This window comes from Lemur catta, chromosome 16 (genome assembly GCF_020740605.2).
Source record: "Lemur catta isolate mLemCat1 chromosome 16, mLemCat1.pri, whole genome shotgun sequence".
NCBI lineage: Eukaryota > Metazoa > Chordata > Mammalia > Primates > Lemuridae > Lemur > Lemur catta.
The window spans coordinates 26,347,856-26,366,911 of NC_059143.1; the positions used below are offsets into that span (position 1 = coordinate 26,347,856).

General features: G+C 38.1%; 1 protein-coding gene across 2 annotated transcripts in view; it reads left to right on the plus strand.

Moving 5' to 3' along the window:
• Window positions 1-15,046, plus strand: part of ELP2 (elongator acetyltransferase complex subunit 2) — a 38,354-nt gene extending 23,308 nt beyond the window's left edge. Inside the window, exons 14-22 of one of the 2 annotated variants that reach the window (XM_045527651.1) lie at window positions 269-338; window positions 867-962; window positions 1,111-1,168; window positions 1,783-1,855; window positions 6,917-7,133; window positions 8,697-8,818; window positions 10,721-10,854; window positions 11,384-11,497; window positions 14,784-15,046. In XM_045527651.1, coding sequence (XP_045383607.1) covers window positions 269-338; window positions 867-962; window positions 1,111-1,168; window positions 1,783-1,855; window positions 6,917-7,133; window positions 8,697-8,818; window positions 10,721-10,854; window positions 11,384-11,497; window positions 14,784-14,940 — 1,041 coding nt within the window. In that variant the 3' untranslated portion in view covers window positions 14,941-15,046. The remainder of the gene's footprint in view (window positions 1-268; window positions 339-866; window positions 963-1,110; window positions 1,169-1,782; window positions 1,856-6,916; window positions 7,134-8,696; window positions 8,819-10,720; window positions 10,855-11,383; window positions 11,498-14,783) is intronic. The other variant, XM_045527652.1, reaches the window with a different exon arrangement.
• Window positions 15,047-19,056: the final 4,010 nt, after the last annotated feature.

Genomic DNA, 19,056 nt, shown 5'->3' on the forward strand with positions numbered 1-19,056 from the left:
GAGCTGTTAGGGTCTGAAGAGCTCATGGATGAGAGGACGTGACTTCATGGATTGGGAGAAGGTTGGAGGTTAGGTAGTGCCTGTCTGTTGGAGAGTGACTGCCTAGCATTGCATCTGTTGCTTCTAGAAGTGGAAGTGTGGGCAGACATCCACATGAGGTGATCTTTAAAGTGTTTCTCAGCATTTATGAGCATGACTTTTTTTGTAGTGCCTGAAATAACAGTAGATTTCAACATTTAAAACTTACACATCTTACTTTTTATTCCAGCAAGACAGTGATCTTCCAGAAGGAGCTACTGTCCCTGCATTGGGACTATCAAATAAAGCTATCTTTCATGGTAAGGCTTTTGTCTCCAAAATTATTGAACGCATAGTGGTACTTAAAACAGAGTTTATATACTTGTATAATGTGTACCTAATAATCATTACAGTTAATTTTTTAAAAATTGCAATACATGCATCTGTCTTCTCCATGACGTATTTCATGATAAGCACTCTTTGCACACACTCAGGCCACTGAAATAGGTGCAGTTTTCACAAAGTGTGTTTCAGGGAACACTATAACCACAGATGAGAATGTGAGAAACCTGAAGAATCTGTTGTGTAATGTAAAAAGTTTGGGAACTGTTGGATCAAAAGAAAATGGAAGGAATCTCTGTGGAATTGATTAATGCTCTAAAGAGCACATTTGGAAAATACTGGAGTAGTGGAAATACCCTTGGCTTTGGAATCATGTGGACACACCATTGAATTATACCAACTTCCAAGTGTCACTGCTTTCTATCTGGTGGCCTTATATTGGGACAGTGTAGGAGACATAAAGATAGTGACTACATTCATGATCTTGATGTGTTTCTTTAAACTAGGAGATATAGCTTCTCAGCCTTCTGATAAAGAGGAGCTGTTAACTAGTACTGGTTTCGAGTATCACCCAGTGGCTTTTCAACCCTCCATACTTACTGGTAAGAAATGGCAAAAAAAAATGATTTAATAAAATTGCTAGTACATGGAGTATGGGATCTGTTGCTGCTGCTCTAAATAAATGCTATAGAATTCATTATTTGGATGAAAATAGAAAAAAATAATTGCAGTACTATAAATTTATTTCAGAACCTCCCACTGAGGATCATCTTCTGCAGAATACTTTGTGGCCTGAAGTTCAAAAACTGTAAGTTAAACTGTACCTAGCTCTTTGATTTGATTCTGTCATAACTTGTGATTTTTTTCCCCCGCAACTTGATTTTCTCCTTTGCCTTCCTCATACCTACATTTTCCTCCTGCTTTATAGATTTTTTAGTGTCTCTCCATAAGAAGTGAGAATCAAACCTCACATTGATTTTAATATTACTATTTATTATGTTTATTAGGTTTGTTTATTGGTCTTAATTTTTAAAGTAGAGAGGCATAACCTATCTTTTTCCTTTATTAAAAAGGCTTAAGTTTTGTTATTCTTACTGACCTTTTTTTACTTTGATGGTTTCTCATCAAAACCCATGTTTTATTGTTTATTGTACTGGCTGGTCGAGGGTATGAGGTGAAAACTTGTATGTTACTCTAATTGTTTGAATGAGTTGTATTACTTCTAGGAAGCTGGCATTTTTCTCTAGTCTCCCTGTTTTTCCCCCAAAATGTTTGCCTAGACAAAAATATAATGTTTGTTAAAAAAACTGTATGTTAACTAGAGAGATTGATATTATTATTTTCACTTTTTAAATTTTGCAGCATGAGAATAGGTATATTTACTAATGCAGAGGTCGCATATTTTCTCTTTTTCAATTTTAGATATGGACACGGTTATGAAATATTTTGTGTTGCTTGTAACAATTCAAAGACACTGCTTGCCTCAGCTTGTAAGGTAGGGAATTTTATTATTTAAAAAAATTTTTAACAAATTTTTTAAATTAAAATTTTTTTTTTTTTAAGAAACTAGGTCTTGCTCTATTGCCCAGCTAGCATGCAGTGGCACAGTCATAGTTCACTGTAACCTTGAACTCCTGGGCTCTGGTAATCTTTCCACCTTGGCCTCCCAAAGTGCTGGGATTACAGGTGTGAGCCACTGCACCTGGTTGGAAATTTTACTCTTGATTCTACTTGGTCACAGGTTCTTTGGATCATCAGGCTCCTGTAATTTTGGTAGTGATTTAGGCAGAACTCTCTATGTGAAAGGTCACTGGTACCTGCTTTTTTTGAATCTTACTTTCTCAGTCTCTCCTTCCCTTTTGTCCCTTCAGAAGCTTGCAGTTGCATTTTGAATCTATTTCATGTGCACATTTTGAGCTTCTTTGTGCCCCTGCTCAAAAATTGATTTAATCAGATATCTTAAAATGATACCTAAAAATGTGATAAATTTTAAATAATTGGAGTCCTAGAGACACAGGGGAATGAGAAGATGAAGCCTCTAATAAAGTCCATCAGACTTTTTTTTGAGGACACTTTTGGTACTGACCTAATGCGAATGGAATGACTTCTGCACTTACTTAGGAGAATGATCTTGAACTCAATTCGGTATTTATCTATATCCTGTGGACTATGCAGACAATTATGGAGGATTGTCTGAAGGGTCTGAAACCCACACATTCCTCTTAAATTTTCTAAGATTTATTTACTTGTTTTAAGTATAACTGCTGGTGAGGGCTGCCCACCTGGATAGGCCCACGTGTCCCTACTTTTGCCGTGGAATCTGCATTGAGAAGCATCGGAAGAAATATTGCTATGCTCCCACTACCACTCCCCACTCCCCCACTTATCCATTCTGTGAAGATGGTACTGAGAGCACTTCCTTCTATTTGAGGGGCCTTGGGAAGAATGGAGCTCAGTAGCTTGAATGGCTGTGTTTCTACTGAGCAGCTGATTTGTTTTTAGCTTAGGACACTGTCAGTCAACTAATTGATTATTTTTCCCTTTTTAATTTGGCCCCTTTATAGCAGGTATATGCATCCTTCTTTTAAACTAACATTTTTTAACAGCTTTATTTAGGTTCATTAACATACTATAAACTGTATGCTTAATGTGAACAATTTGATAAATTTTGACATACTTGTATCGTAAAAATCATTTGCTATAATCAAGATAATGACTATATCTATCAACCGCCCCAAACTTCCTATACTGCTTGGTAATTCCTCTTTCCTTCCCCCTTCCCTAGGGAAGCACTAATCTGCTTTTTGCTATGTCTAAAATTTTATATAAATGGAATCATCTAGTATGTACTCCTTTTTTTGGCCTGGCTTCTTTCATTCATCATAATTATTTGAGAGTCATTCATGTTGTTGCATGCATCAATTCATTCCTTCTTAATGCTGAGTAGTTTTTCCTTGTACAGATATACCACTATTTGTGAATTCTTTCACTTATTAATGGATATTTGGGCTGTTTTCTAGTTTCTGGCTTTTACCAGTAGAGCAATTATGAAATTTGTCTTTGCATGGGTATATGAACATTTCTCTTTGCATGGATATGTGCTTTCATTTCACTTGAGTATATTACCTCTGAGTGCAATTTCTGGATGATATGGTAGATGTATATTTAAACTTTTAAGACATTGTCACACTATTTTCCAAAGTGGTTATACATTTTACAATCCCACTGGCAGTGTATTAGATTTCCAGTTGTTCTAGTCCCTCATGAGCACTTGGTATGTTCAGCCTTTTTAACTTTAACCATTCTAGGTGTTAACAATGAGGTGTTTAACAGTTCATTGTGGCTGTAATTTGCATTTCTTTAATGATGTTGAGCATCTTTTCATGTGCTAATTTTCTACCTATTTGGAAATATGGTGAAAATCTAATCAGATCTTTTACCCATTTCTTTATTAGAGTTTTTCTTATTTACTGAGTTTTAGAAAGTTCTTTATATACCTTGGATACAGTGTTATCAGATATGTGCTTATGTAGGTAATATTCCCCAGTGACTTGTCTTTTCATTCTCCTGGTGTCTTTCAAAGAGGAGAAGTTTTATGCTTTGGTGAAGTCCAATTTATCAATTTCTCTATATTGGGCTGTGTCTTGTTGTATCTAGGAAATCTTTGTCTAGCTCAAGGTCACAAAGATTCTCTGCTATGTTTTGTTCTAGGAGTTTTATAGATTTTTAAGTTTTTCATTTAGACCTGTGATATAATAATTCTTGTATTTGTCATAGAGTATAGATTGAAGTTGATTTTTTTTCCATTGTGGATATCCAATTGTTCCAGCATCATTTGTTGAAAACACTGTCCCTTTATCACTGTGCTGCCTTTTGCTCTTTGTCAAAAGTCAGTTTCATATACATGTAGGTCTGTTCCTACGCTTTATTCTGTTCTGTTGATCTTTTTTTGGTGTGATGTCAATATCATACTCTCTTATTTACTATAGTTTTTCATAACACATCTTAAAATTAAGAAGTAATTGTCTTCCAACTCTCTCCTTATTTTTCACAGTTATTTTGACTGTAGTAGGTCATTTACTTTGCCTTTTAGAATCAGCTTGACAGTTTATACAAAAATACCTCCAGGAATTTTGATGAGGATTGCATTGAATTTACAGATCTATTTGGGGGAGAATTTTAATAATATTGAGTATTTTGACAAGTGAATGCAGTATGCCTCTCATTTATTTAGGCCTCTAATTTTTCTCAGGAATGATTTTTTAAAAATTAACCCTCCATTTTAAAATGATTTTAGATTTAAAAAAATACAGATTAGTACCTAGAATACCCATATACCTCTCACTCGGTTTTCTCCAATGTTAACATCTTCTTTATTTTTTTAATTTGCCTTTTCTTTTTTTATTTATTTATTTTTATTCTGTGCTTTAACGGATGCAAATCTAATGTTAACATCTTAACATTATTGAGACTATTTTGCAGTTTTTGGTGTCAGATCTTGCACATATTTTGTTAGATTTATCATTTTGTAAATTTTTTATAATGATTGCTCATTGCTGACATATGGAAATACATTTGGTTTTTGTGTACTGATCTTATATCCTGAAACCTTGTGTAACTCATTTATTAGTTTTATTAACTTTATTGTAAATACTGTAGGATTTTCCACATAATTGCTTATATTGCCTATGAATAAAGAAAGTTTTATTTCTTCCTTTCCTGTACAGGTATTTTATTTTATTATTTTTATTTATTTAATTTTTTTTGAGACAGAGTCTCACTCTCTTGCCTGGGCTAGAGTGCCATGGCGTCAGCCTAGCTCACAGCAACCTCAAACTCCTGGGCTCAGGTGATCCTCCTGCCCCAGCCTCCCGGGTAGCTGGGACTACAGGCACATGACACCATGCCTGGCTAATTTTTTTCTATTTTTAGTTGTTTGGCTAATTTCTTTCTATTTATAGTAGAGATGGGGTCTTGCTCCCACTCAGGCTGGTCTCGAACTCCTGAGCTCAAGCAATCCTCGGCCTCCCAGAGTGCCAGGATTACTGGCATGAGCCGCCAAGATTACGGGCATGAGCCACCGAGTGCGGCCTGTACAGGTGTTTTAATGTTGAATAGAAGTAGTGACAGCAAAAATCTTTGGCTTGGTTCTTATATCAGGAACAAAACAGTTGGTCTTTGTCCATTAAGAATTGTGTTTGCTGTAGCTTTTTTGTGTCTCTTCTTTATCTGATTGTAGAAGTTTCCTACAATCCCTAGTTTTCATAAGGAATGGATGTTTGCCAAAGATTGTTTTCTTCATCTGTCTCCTTTTTTGCCTATTTATATCATGAATTATATTAATTTTTCAATTGATAAACAAACTTTATGTTCCTAGAATCAGTCCCCATTTGCTCATATTGCATTGTCTTTTAAATATATTGTTAAATTCAATTTGTCAAAATTTTAAGAACTTTTATATCCAGCTATGAAGGATATTGCTCTGTAGTTTTCTTTCTTCATAATTGCTTTTTCTGGTTGTGGTGTCAGAGTAATGCTGGCCTCGGAAAGTATCTTCGCAGGAAATTCCTGGAATAATTTTCTTAGGATTGGTATTATTTCTTTTTTTAAATTTTTGGTAGAATTCCCAAGTAAAGCCAACTGATTCAGGAGTGAAGCCAATTGATTTTGGAGTTTTCTTTGTGGGAAGGTTTTTAACTACATGTATTTTCTTTCACAGATATAAATAAGACTATTTAGGTTCTCCAGTTTTTCTTGAGTTCATTTTGATAGATTGTGTCTTTCAGAGAATTTGTCCCTTCATCTTAGTTGTCAAATATGCTGGCACAAATTTAGTCATCATATTCCCTTATCATCCTTTTAATATCTGTAGCATCTCTAGTGATGTCACCTTTCTTATTCCTACTGTTGGCAATTTGTGCCTTCTCTCTCTGTCTCAACCCTCCCCTGGTTTGTTGGTTTTTTTTTTCTCTTTTGGTGAAGAGAGTATTGTGGAAATTAAACAGTAAATTGATGACTTTATTGATATTCTGAAAGAACCAGCTTTTGATTTTTATTGGTTTTCCTCTGTTGTTTTTCTTGTTTCTATTTCATTGATTTTTGCTGTGTTTTTATTGCCTTTCTTCTTAGATTACATTTCCTCTTCTGTTTCTGATTTAATAAGATTTAAGCTGAGGTCACTAATTTCATTGTTTGATTTTGTCTAGATTTTTATTTTTTTTTAGAGACCAAGAGAGTATCTGGTCCCTGTTACCCCATATTGACCAGAAATGGAAGTCTCTAAACTGTTAGTTATGCAATTAATACATAAAGGTATTCTTCTTGTAAAAAGTTAAAACGTCATCAGTCCTGATGATTCATCTTTTTTAATCCCAGTCTTCTCTCATTCTTCCCAGAGTATAGGCCTGGTTGTAGTATGTTATCTCCTAGGATTTTTTTTTTTTTTTGCATTTAAACAAATATATAAACTATACCCATAGAAATAATATATTATTTTTAAAAAATGTTTTATTTGCAGTTTATTTTTTACTTTATTTGTTTCATTTCTGTCCTACAGGCAGCTAAGAAAGAGCATGCAGCTATCATTCTCTGGAACACTACATCTTGGAAACAGGTGCAGAATTTGGTTTTCCACAGTTTGACTGTCACGCAGATGGCCTTCTCACCTAACGACAAGTTCTTACTAGCTGTTTCCAGAGATCGAACCTGGTCATTGTGGAAAAGGCAGGATACAGTCTCACCTGAGTTTGGTAAAATAGCTTCTGATTGGAAAGGTTATTAGTGAAATAGTTGTGTCCATTTTATCTACATTAAGTAGCTATTTGGTTAAGAGAAAGATAACAAGGTAAAGGGCAGAGCCTCATGGCTGTGAAGCCTTTCAAAGTTCTTAGATAACTGAGGAAGGCTTGACCTTGTAAGATTTAAATGGAGGTGATCTTTGAGTTGGCCTCCTTGCGATTATTTAGTCAGGATGGTGTATGTTCAAACATCTCAGTTAAAGAAAAATACAAATCTATGTGTAGGAAGTTAAATTTTGCAAATGGTTATGTTAATAGAATGCCACCCCAGAACCAATTGGATGTTGTATTCTGAGCTAGGATTTCATGGGACAGGAATAACTAACATACAACTAAGGAAACTTGTGGTTGAGTGGTTTCTTCTCTCTGAACTTTTATTAAATATAAATATAGTAATATTTTAAATTATGAAACTTGGAGGGACCATTATCCTTATTAGCCTTTTCCTACCCTCCCCTGTCACTTTGATCATTGGGAAGGGCGTGTTAGGCATCCTTCTGTGGGTGACATGACCCATGGGCAAGGTGTTAGCCTACTTACTCACATTCTACTCTGAGCCTGGCATAAATTGAAAAAACAGAAAGGAGTAAAAGATTAGTGTTGTTGTAGCAGTGGCCTATTCCTATTCCTCCCAGTTTCTTTTGATGGGTAGATTCTAGAGAATGTTCAAAGTATATTTGTGAGCTGGGCCTGGTGGCACATGCGTATAGTCCCAGTTACTTGGGAGGCTGAGGTGGGAAGATTGCCTGAGCCCAGGAGTTTGAGCCCTACCTGGGTAACAGAGCAAAACCTTGTCTCATAAAAAGTATATTTGTATTGTTTAATCCTGTTTTTTATTCTTCCATTGATATGACTTCCATACAATTTTTATGATAATTTCTAGTCCCTTAGTATCTTGTGTTTTAGAGAATGAGAATACCCAAGGACTATAAAACATACTCAACAATATGAGTTAGAACAGACTATTTTCCTTTGTATCAATATAACATGCAACGTTTGCTTTTTAAGAAGTTAAAATGATATTAATAATATATTTATTAATTTGTTGTATCTTTCTAGATTATGGATTAATAGATACATTCCCATTCCCTCCTCATAAGCAGTTATGTGTTTCAGGTTTAGTACAAGATAAGGGCTAGACGTTACCTTACATTTAAATCTTACAAGGAAAATATTAAGGTATTTTTTTCCTATAGCCTAATATGCAAATCTGACTACTTCTTGAATAAGATTAAATTGCTTCAGGCTTCTTCCATAGCTATAAATTGAACTTTGAGTATCTGGAAGATGTTTGTCATCACTCACTAGAGAGGGACTACTCGATGTAAAAGCATTCCCTACTAGAAAAATACCATAAGCTCACAGCCTTCTGGTGAGGGGTCTGTTGCCTGGCCTCAGTCTGTTGCAAAAGTCAGCACATATTAAATTGATTACTAAGTCACACATTAAATTGATTACAGAGCACTTAAACATAGCTTTCTAAGAGGTAAAAAACCAGTTTTCTCTGCTTTGTGAGTGGTGTGCATGTATTTCTTTCAGACCCAGTTTTCAGTCTGTTTGCTTTTACCAACAAAATTACATCTGTGCACAGTAGAATTATTTGGTCTTGTGATTGGAGTCCTGATAGCAAGTATTTCTTCACTGGGAGTCGGGACAAAAAGGTAATTTTTAAAAAACTTAATATTTTTTCAAATGTAAAATAATATTTTTATAGGTATACTTGAATAAAAAACACATAATCCTGCCTTTCTGATACAACTTTTAAAAATCAGTTTATGTATCCAGCCTCTGTTTGGGTTAAAGAAAATAGGTTTAGTCCCTTCTGTGTTTTTCATATACATACATAAAAAAGGCTTTTATTACTTGTTAAATTCTATGAATCATTTCTCTGAAATATCAAAAATATGAAGAGAAGAGCTTTCAGACACAAGACCTTCATCAAATAGTCCCAGTGAAAGAAGAGCAGTAAATGAAATGGATCAAGATTAAGACACTAGGAGGGCAAGAGGGGGCAGTAGGAGCATAAGGGGAAAAACAATTTCTAGTTTTCTGATTCATATTTATATGAATTTAACATTTTTTTCTATAATGAATGACTATTACCTTTTTCTTCAATGGTAGAAGTGGGGTAGAATGTGTTCCAAACTGGGAAGAAAATCAAAACAAGTTAGCTAGCAATATGCTCTTGAACATGACTTTCACCTTTGTTCTCTGGGAAATGTCCTCCTGACCTTTGGTCTTTCCTCTGTTTTCATACTCTTTAAAGCGTCGTTTCCTTTTTCTGCAGTTCCTACAGACAGTTTAGCATTCCTTTCCTCTCCCTGCCCTGTCTAGTAGTAGAACACAGTACAGATTACTGAAGTGGAGGGAAGGCTAGCACAGGTATGGCAGCACTCAGGTGAAGCACTTACATGTCAGCCTCTACAGGATCTCTCAGACCCTCTCTCCTGTTCATTTGCCTGTTCATTTCTTTCTGGGCGTTCATTTGCTTATGCCGTGCTAGATGCTGAGCAAGCAGGACTGCTTCTATCCTCCCCAGTCATGTCCGTAGAAGGTGGTCCAGTGCCGTGGTCAGGGATGCAGTGGACAAAGCAGCATTTGCTGCACATGCTCAAAAACATGCTTCTGCTTGCTTGGATAAAGCTTCTGTTCAGAATCTTGCTTTGGCCTTGCGTTCTGCTTCACTTCCCTCTCCATTTCTTTTTTTTTTTTTTTTTTTTTTTTTTGAGACAGAGTCTCACTTTGTTGCCCTTGCTAGAGTGAGTGCCGTGGCATCAGCCTAGCTCACAGCAACCTCAAACTCCTGGGCTCAAGCGATCCTACTGCCTCAGCCTCCCGAGTAGCTGGGACTACAGGCATGCGCCACCATGCCCGGCTAATTTTTTCTATATAGATTTTTAGCTGTCCAAATCATTTCTTTCTATTTTTGGTAGAGACGGGGTCTCACTCTTGCTCAGGCTGGTCTCGAACTCCTGAGCTCAAACGATCCGCCCGCCTCGGCCTCCCAGAGTGCTAGGATTACAGGCATGAGCCACCACGCCCGGCACCCTCTCCATTTCTTTGTGACCAGTCTCATACCATTGAGGTGTGAGCTTCCAGGGAAGCCTCATTTCTTATGAAGGATATATCATCAGGGTTAGGTCTTCCCCAAGAAATGGGTGGTGTAGAGGAAGAGCTAGCGACTTGATGAGTCTCCATGAATTTTGTGGTAACCTTCTTGGGGAGATGCATGAGCCCCCCTCAGTGAAGACACAGCTAATTGAACTTAACTGGATCAAAATCAATTTGTGAGTGAAAAAGGCATGCTAGACACCCCTTTAGTCTCTGGGCAGGGACAGTTCATCTTTGGATCAACACATGTAAGTAGCTGAGGTCTCCAAGATCCATGTCTGCTATACTGTGGCTTCTCTCTGGAGTTTGAAATGCCCTGAAGTCCTGGAACATCATACACAAATGTAAATGCTGCATTTTTTAAAATACTAGAGCAAATATTTTGTGTTACCTCTGTGCCATTGCTAGAAACCTTGCAAAGAGAAAGCTTTACAAAGTGTAATCTGTGTTAGGTGGTTGTCTGGGGTGAATGCGACTCCGGCGAGGACTGCATTGAGCATAACATTGGCCCCTGCTCCTCAGTCCTGGACGTGGGGGGCGCCGTGACGGCTGTCAGCGTCTGCCCGGCACTCAGCTCTTCCCAACGGTCAGTCTCTGTGTGGGGCTTAGTTTCATGTTGTCTTTAAGAAGACTGCTTGGTTTCTCAATATGTAGCCCTCTTATCATTTCATTAGCTACTGAGTTGCTGATTTTTTTAAATACTTGTGTTTCTCATAACAATTTTTAAATTGTTAGAACTTGATGATTCAGAATGACAGAACAGAGATTACAAATGTCATGTGAAGGTTCTTAGTCACCAAATACAGGACTGTAGTTCTTTTCTATAACAAGCATTTTCAGTGGAACAAGGGTCCCTGCAGCCAGCCAGGGAAACACTGGCCCGTGGGCTTCGCCAGCAGAGGGCAGAGGTAAACTTGTGTGCAACCTCTGTAGAGAAGAGGCTCCTTGGGGATGCAGTAGATCAGTGGAGCGCGTCCTGGGCTGATGCCTTGAAACAGAATCTTTTGTAAGCCAGGGACAGTTGGGAACACTGTGAAGAACTACTTTAGAGTGATGATGGAAATAACAGATATTCATGCTAAATTAAAGACTGTGTCTCCCTCCCTGAAAAACAGATATGTGGTTGCAGTAGGATTGGAGTGTGGAAAGATTTGCTTATATACGTGGAAAAAGACTGATCAAGTTCCAGAAATAAATGACTGGACCCACTGTTTAGAAACAAGTCAAAGGTATTTTCTTCCTATTTTTCACTTCCATTAAATTAGATAGAAATTGTGCAGTCTTTAGTAGCAAATTTTATGCCACATTTTCATGGAGAGGGATGAGGGCTTCCCACTAAGTGGTACTACCTCTTTGTTCTGTGGTAATCTCCTGAAATTGACGTTTGTTATTATATTGCACTTGATTTTTAAAAGTTTGCTTGACCAAGTTTCTTGTTTACATAATATTGTTTTTATAAACAAGGATTTGATACAAAAGTGATTTTTATAATGATGTGTTTTAGAATTCAACTATAGTAGATTCTTAATAAAATGTGATTCAAGGCCAGGCCTGGTGGCTCACACCCGTAATCCCAGCACTTTGGGAGGCCGAGGCAGGAGAATTGCTTGAGGCCAGGAGTTCAAGACCAGTGTAGGCAACATAGCGAAATCCTGTCTCTACAAAAAATAGTAAAAATTAGCTGGGCATGTGGCATGTGTGTATAGTCACAGCTATTGGGAAAACATTTTGATTCAAAATGTTTGTGATTTTTTGAAATATTATGGATTGTGCTTTGGTAGCCATATCTTTGTGATTGAACACTTCACCTCAGATCCTGTAATGGAGCAAATTGCTGGGTGCCCTTCAGCCCATGACTGGATTTCAGGCACAGCAGGTGCTCCCCAAGTCTTACACCCTGGGCATGACCTTTGCCACCTAAATTAGCATATAGCCCCTGCTGTTTACAACCTTCTCTCTACCCCCACCCACCTAAACAGCAGGGATCATTTTTAATCTAGTTTTTTTACCCAATTTATTCTTTAAAAATGTCTAAACTTTCAAAAAAGTCACTAATAGCATTCTGTGTAGGCTTTTTCTACTTTCATATATCCACACTGTTGAAAATTTCAAATGGCAATATCATAATGAGGGAGAATGCTTAATGGAGAAAGATTTGTGAGCACATCTTTTTTTTTTTTTCCCCTTTTTAAGAAATAGGGTCTCACTCTATTATCCAGGCTGGAGTGCAGTGGCATAAACATAACTCACTGCAACCTCAAACTCCTGGGCTCAAGCACTCCTCCTGTCTCAGCCTCTTGAGTAGCTGGAACTACAGGTGTGTACCACCATGCCTGGCTAATTTTTTAAAAAAAATTTTGTAGAGATCAGATCTTGTTATATTGCCCAGGCTAGTCTTGAACTCCTGGACTTAAGTGATCCTCCAGCCTCGGCCTCCCAAAATGCTAGATTACAGGCATGAGCTGCACCTGGACAGCACATGTCTTTTATAAGGTATTTCATCCAGTAGAGCTTGTCTCCATATCAGCCAAGCATGTTAGTGTTCGTTATAATAGTATTTGTTAATTTATTACCACGTCCCCATGGTTTCTCTCCTACCTCTCTAATGCTGGGTGTAGCAGAACTAGTTCCTGCTTTTGGCTTACTGAAGAGGGAAGAAATTCAATGAAATTCCATATTCTAAGCATTTGAAATTTTCTCTCTTCCTGGGCAACCCTCCCTTTTCTCTTCGTTCTAGCCTTGCCTGCCCACAATGCTTGCTCTGCCTCTGACCTGGTGTGCAGACCACTTCCATGGCCCCAGCGGGGGACACTGGCAGGAAACCCCTTAGAGAGCATGGGAAGGGGCATGTACAGAGTTTGAGTTTTTCATTTTTTTTTTTTGTCAGTATGATGATTTAGGATTTGCAAAATGGAACTGATTCTGACTTAGCATGTTGTGTTATTTGGATTGCTAATATTCCATTTACCAAATTTCAAGTACCTTTCAAATTAAAGTTTTTGCTAGTAATAGCATACAAAGGGGGGTGGTATAGGTAAACACTGCCTTTTAGGTTGGTTCCCCAAGCCCCTAGCTTCTAAATATGATGTGTTAATATGCTGGATTTGAAGGACATTACCAAAAAAAAAAGAAACCTATCATCTCAAAGCTTATAGAGCCAAATAAGTACTGTCCCTCAAAGTAACTCTTCTGGGAAGAAATATACTATATGTTTATTTCAATGATGTCACTATTTCAAATCATTCTAATGAAGTGAAAGAATTTTAATATTGATCAATAGTAGATGAGATTCCAATGGTGTTGCTGTCACTTAAAATATTCTTGGAACTTCTTTACGAATTGTGTTCAGAACTAGCTTACTAGTGACACAAGAAAACCTGTTATGTAATACCTTTTATAGTATTACTCATTTGATCATTTGCTTTTTAAGCTTGCCATTCATATTTATAAAGCTTGCCATTCATATTTATTTATAAAACTCACCTCCAAATGACTTTTAGCTGCTTTGAATAATCAAATTCATCCTCAAAGGAAGATGAGATATCATTGATAGATATCAAGTCATAGCTGCATAATATGGAAGCATTTCCTCTAGAAGAATTTCAGAAAACATTTGTGGCCCAGCAGCATTGTTGTAACCTCCCCGAGTGGCCACTTGCAAGGGCACACAGTCATTTGATTGTATAGGGTCCGGTGGGCTGACTTTAAAAATGCATTTCATTACTTCAAGGTTTATGCTTCATTCTTACCTTTTTATCATGACAGTGCATCTGGTGACAGGGGCTCTCAGGGTCTGAAAGTATAATTTGTGTGCTCTAATACTGTTTTCAGTGTTTACTGCCTGAAAACCTACTTAGGTTTTTCACTTTATTCCTTTTTAGTTTGAGGAACTAATTTGCAGGTTACATTTATAGAGGATATTGTATTTTCATAAAGATTTATTACTAATCTGTGTCTGGTAGCATTCCAGGTCTGCCTTTTCAAGGGGTTTGGGGGTGGGAGGTGAAGGAAGCAGTAATATGATTGTCTTGCCCAAGGTCATGCAGTTAGAGTTCACACTGGAGACCAGGACTCTTTCACTGGGCAGTTCAATAAATCTTTCATTGTCTTTCTTTACCCAGCAGTAAAAATATGAGAAGCCATCAAAAGAATATGTTGTAAAATTGAAATTCTTATAAAAAAAGTACATTTAGTAATGTTATCTGAAAGACTGACTTTTTAATGGCTATTTCATGAATTCTACTGATCATTAGAACAACATTTGACAGAAATTCATTGTTTCTTGCTCTTTTTGGTGGTATCATTAGCCAGCAAGTAAGTTGCTAAAATATTAGTGATGATATTTAAAAACCTGTACATTTTAATTTTCAGGTTCTGACTTCTGCTCCTGTTTATACATTTACACCATTAATAGTAAGAGTATACTAATTAAATTAATATGTAGGTAGGTACGCAGTAAAATGTTTCATGGTCATAATATATATTAATTTCATTATTTCTCTATCTTTGTTTTAGCCAAAGTCATACACTTGCTATTAAAAAACTATGCTGGAAGAATTGCAGTGGAAACACTGAACAGAATGAAGCAGAAGGTGCTGAGTGGTTACACTTTGCAAGTTGTGGTGAAGATCACACTGTGAAGATACACAGAGTTAACAGACGTGCGCTGTAGTGGACTTAGTAACTACATGCTTGCAGTCATTGGTGTCTTGAAAGATATTTATCATGTAAATAAATCACCTTTCTTTACCTTTGTAATTAAATTGAGTTTCATTTTAGCAGTAGTCCTTATTTGGGTCCTATACCCTTTTAATCTGATGAAAGCTACAGACCCTTTTCCCCGTTATATTATTTGTGCATGCACACTCAGAACTTTGCTCACATTTTCAGAGAATCTCGGACCCTGAGACCTGCTTCTGTTCAGATTAAGAACCTCTGTTCTTTCTTCATGACTGGATTAGCCTGATTTTTTTATTTTTCGGCCTTTTCATTTGCCTGTCTTTGGGACATTTCATTATTTATTACCCTTGTCAGAGGGTAGACACAGGAAATAAAAAGAGAGGAAACCCAGATTACTCATTTTTATTTTAACATTGTTTATAAATAAACATACCACACAAAGTGGGCTAACTCTGTCTTGATCCCCTCCTTCCCAATATATGCCAGTCTTTCTAGGAATTTGGCAGGCAGTCGTAGGTTCGAACTGTAGCCAGTCCTTTCCTTTATTGTTTAAAGGTACATAGGTTCTTCTTTTAGAGTTTTACTTAAAGTAGCATATCCTTACATTTAAAGTGATAGAGGTAGGTACTGCAAATCTGAATTTATGTGATAGCTGAAGCCATGAGATTAAAGGGTGTATGTTCCCCTGGGAGGATGCAGAGGGAGGAAGTGGGTGCTGGAAATAATGTTGTTTGTGCCAGCTGAGGGTTAGAGGCAGGCCGAGAGAGTTGGGAGTTGGGTAGAGAGAGGTTAAGGGAAGATGTGAGAGGTACTATGAGGACTGGGGTGAGAGTGGAGGCTTGCCCTGACCGTGTTGGAACATGGAGTCGTCTGGCAAATTGGCAATTAAATGAATACTGTGTATAATAAATATATTGAAAGAAGAAGGTGGGATTTTCTTGGTGGGAGTTTATGCCATAATCTAACATATTTTGCTTCCAAAGGAGTTAAGGAGTTTTACTTAAATGGAAGTTTCCAGATGAGTGCTATACAATATTTCTTTCTTTTCTTTTTAGAGATGGGGGTCTTACTCTGTCACCCAGGCTAGAGTGCATAGAGTGCAGTGGTACACTCATAGCTCACTTGAATTCCTGGGCTCAAGCAATTCTCCTGCCTCAGCCTCCTGGCAGGAGACTACATGCTCAGCTAATTTAAAAAAAAAAGTTTTTTAGAGACAGGATCTCACTGTGTTGCCCAGGCTGGTCTCAAACTCCCAGGCTCAAGCAATCCTCCCACCTCAGCCTCCCAAGTTGCTGGGATTATAGGCGTGAGCCACTGTGCCCAGCTCTATATAGTATCTCTAGTCTACTATATTTCATAGTGTCATCTACATATGAATTTTAAATTTTCTAGTAGCCATATAATAAAAGTAAAAGGAGACAGGTGAAATTTATTTTACCTGACACATTTCCTTTAATGTAATACAATCTGTCCAACATATTACATCAACACATAATCAACATAAAAAAACCTTTTGAGATATTTTATACTTAGAGCCTATCTCAATTTAGACTAGCCACATTTAACTGCTCCACAGCCACGTGTGGCTAGTGGCCATCCATATTTGGACAGTGCACTTCTAGACTTGCATCTATATACATCTGTCTTGTGCCCTCAGCTGGGGGGGGTGTATGTGAGTATGTGTGCACCAAGGCAGTGACCATCTGAGCTTCCCAACCTCAGAGACCAGGATGCCCTTCCCTGAATTACCATCTTCCTGTTTATCTGCTGAAGAATCTTTACCCACATTGACACATGGGGATTTGTTCTGACCCCAGTGCGTGCAGGATTCCAGAGAAGATTCAGTGGACAAACTTAGTTCCTTAGAGCCCTTAACTCAACCCCCTAAGATTACCTGAAAGCAGGCCTCGCCTTGGCCAGACTGGATTCCCAAACTGACAATTTCCCCAAGTTGTGCTGAAGCATCTTTCCCAGGAATCACCTGTATAATTCAGCTCAGTAAGTGTTCAGAGGACTTGCTATACACGCGGGTAGTTTGCATTGTAATTCCTACATGTTTACACAATCATGGCTTAGTCTGCCAAAAAGCACCATTTGAACGATACAGCAGTAATTCATAGTATCTGAAGCAAAAAGACAATTTTGGAACTTCACTCTAGAGGAGCTGAGTATTTCAGAATCTTCAGTCTGTCCTGCCCCCTAACATCTCATTTCTCTGCTTGGGTCATAGCTTCAAATTTCAGCTTTATGCCAAGCACCAACCTAAGCATTCGCTGTTTTCTGGCCTGTACAACTTTCCTAGATGAAGGAGATGATTGGGGTGTACATGTTTGCCTTGGACAACAGGAGCAAGACCCCTACAATATCTAACCAATAACCTCAGGGGAAACAATTGATTATTGATTCCAAAGGGAGGATGTGGGAATTGGAGAGAGACTATGCAAATTAATAAAAGCACAGAATCATTCTTTTTTAAATTAGACATTCTGACATCATCAAATCCTGGTTGTCTGGACCTTCCATTGCTACCTGTTTTAAGTCCCAGCTGGGCTGCATGTGTGGTTTAAGAGTAGAGAGGGACAGACTTCTCTCTCCTGGCTTCAAAATAGGATATTCTCCAGCAGTGATTCTTAAACTTTTGTGTACATCAGAATCACCTGGAAAGCTGGTTAAAAACTGGTTGCTGGATCCCAAATCCAGAGTTTTTCATTCAGTTTCAAGGTAGGGGCCTGAGAATTTGCATTTCTGACAAGTTCCCAGGTAATTCAAGTGTCCACACACTGGCAGTATTAGTATCACAGGACTATATGGTAATTCTCAGACCCCAGGCCACACCTAGTAAATATCAGTCCCTGGGGGTAGTGCCTAGGAATCCGTTTTAACAAACTCCAGGTGATTGTGATGCACCCTCAAGTTTGAGAAGCACTGCTCTGAAAGGCCGGCCTGCTGTAGCGCAGTTAATAATTTACTGTAACGTGAACTACAACAAACAATGCTTTGATGACTATCTGGAGTTGTGCAACTCCTATGGATGGGGTCACTACCCTCAGGAGTCTTTCCAGAACAGTCTTTTTATCCCTTTAGGTATAATACTTGTGATTATGGCCCCAGACTCCACATGGCAAAAGACCTCATGGACGTTGGCAAATTAATTGGAGCAGGTGGCTCTGTGTCTGTCTTGTTGCTGGTGCTGCCCTGACTCCGTGTGGTCCTTATTAATTGTGCAGGTTTCTGGTTCTTCACTCGGCCTGTCTTTGTGTCTATGAAAACTAAGGAATTGAATTTAGGGTTCTCTAGTGACAGAGGAAGCACATCTAAGAAGAGCTGTTCTTAAGGGCCAGGCAGTGACTTTGTGGGAAGGGAGCCTCTGTGGAAGTGGGGACAGCTTCCAGGCCACCCGTAGCCATCACTGGGTGAGGTGGTTGGGTTAATAGCAGGATTTCAACTCAACAGAGCATTAAAATCAGAACAAAGAACAGAGAGAGAACTAGAAGAGAGAAAAAATGGATTTCCTGGAGAATTGAGCTCAGTGCGGTGATTATAGCAGATACAGGACCACAGGCGGATGGTTTCCAGTGGAGGAGGATTGTTGAAGACCCCAAGCAGCGGATCCTGGTTGGGTGCGGTCCTGCTCTGAGCTGGATGACAAAAGTGAAGGTCTGTTATGCAGCCCTTGTTACCCAAGGCTACTAAATGGTGATTGTTATTTTGTTTTGTCTTAACCAAAATGACATAACCAACAATGGGCCCTTTCCTGTCTCCCAGGAAGTTTTCTGTAGTGAACACCTGTGCTGTGTGTACCTTTGAGGCCATGTTCCTCTCACTCATACTACCACAGTTTAAAATGACTTCGAAAAAACAAATATTGAACTCTGGTCATTGATGTGTATACTGACGTGTTCAAGGGAAGTTTACTGAGGTCTGCAATTCATTTTAAAATACGGAAAAAGTAAGATTGGATGGATAGAGGGATGGATACATGGACATACATGTGATGAAGCAAGCACCATAAACTATTAGTGGGAGTTTTCTACGCCCACCCGTATAGCACAGTTATTTACGATTGCCAAGAAGTGGAAGCAATATAAACGTCCATCAGTGGATGAAT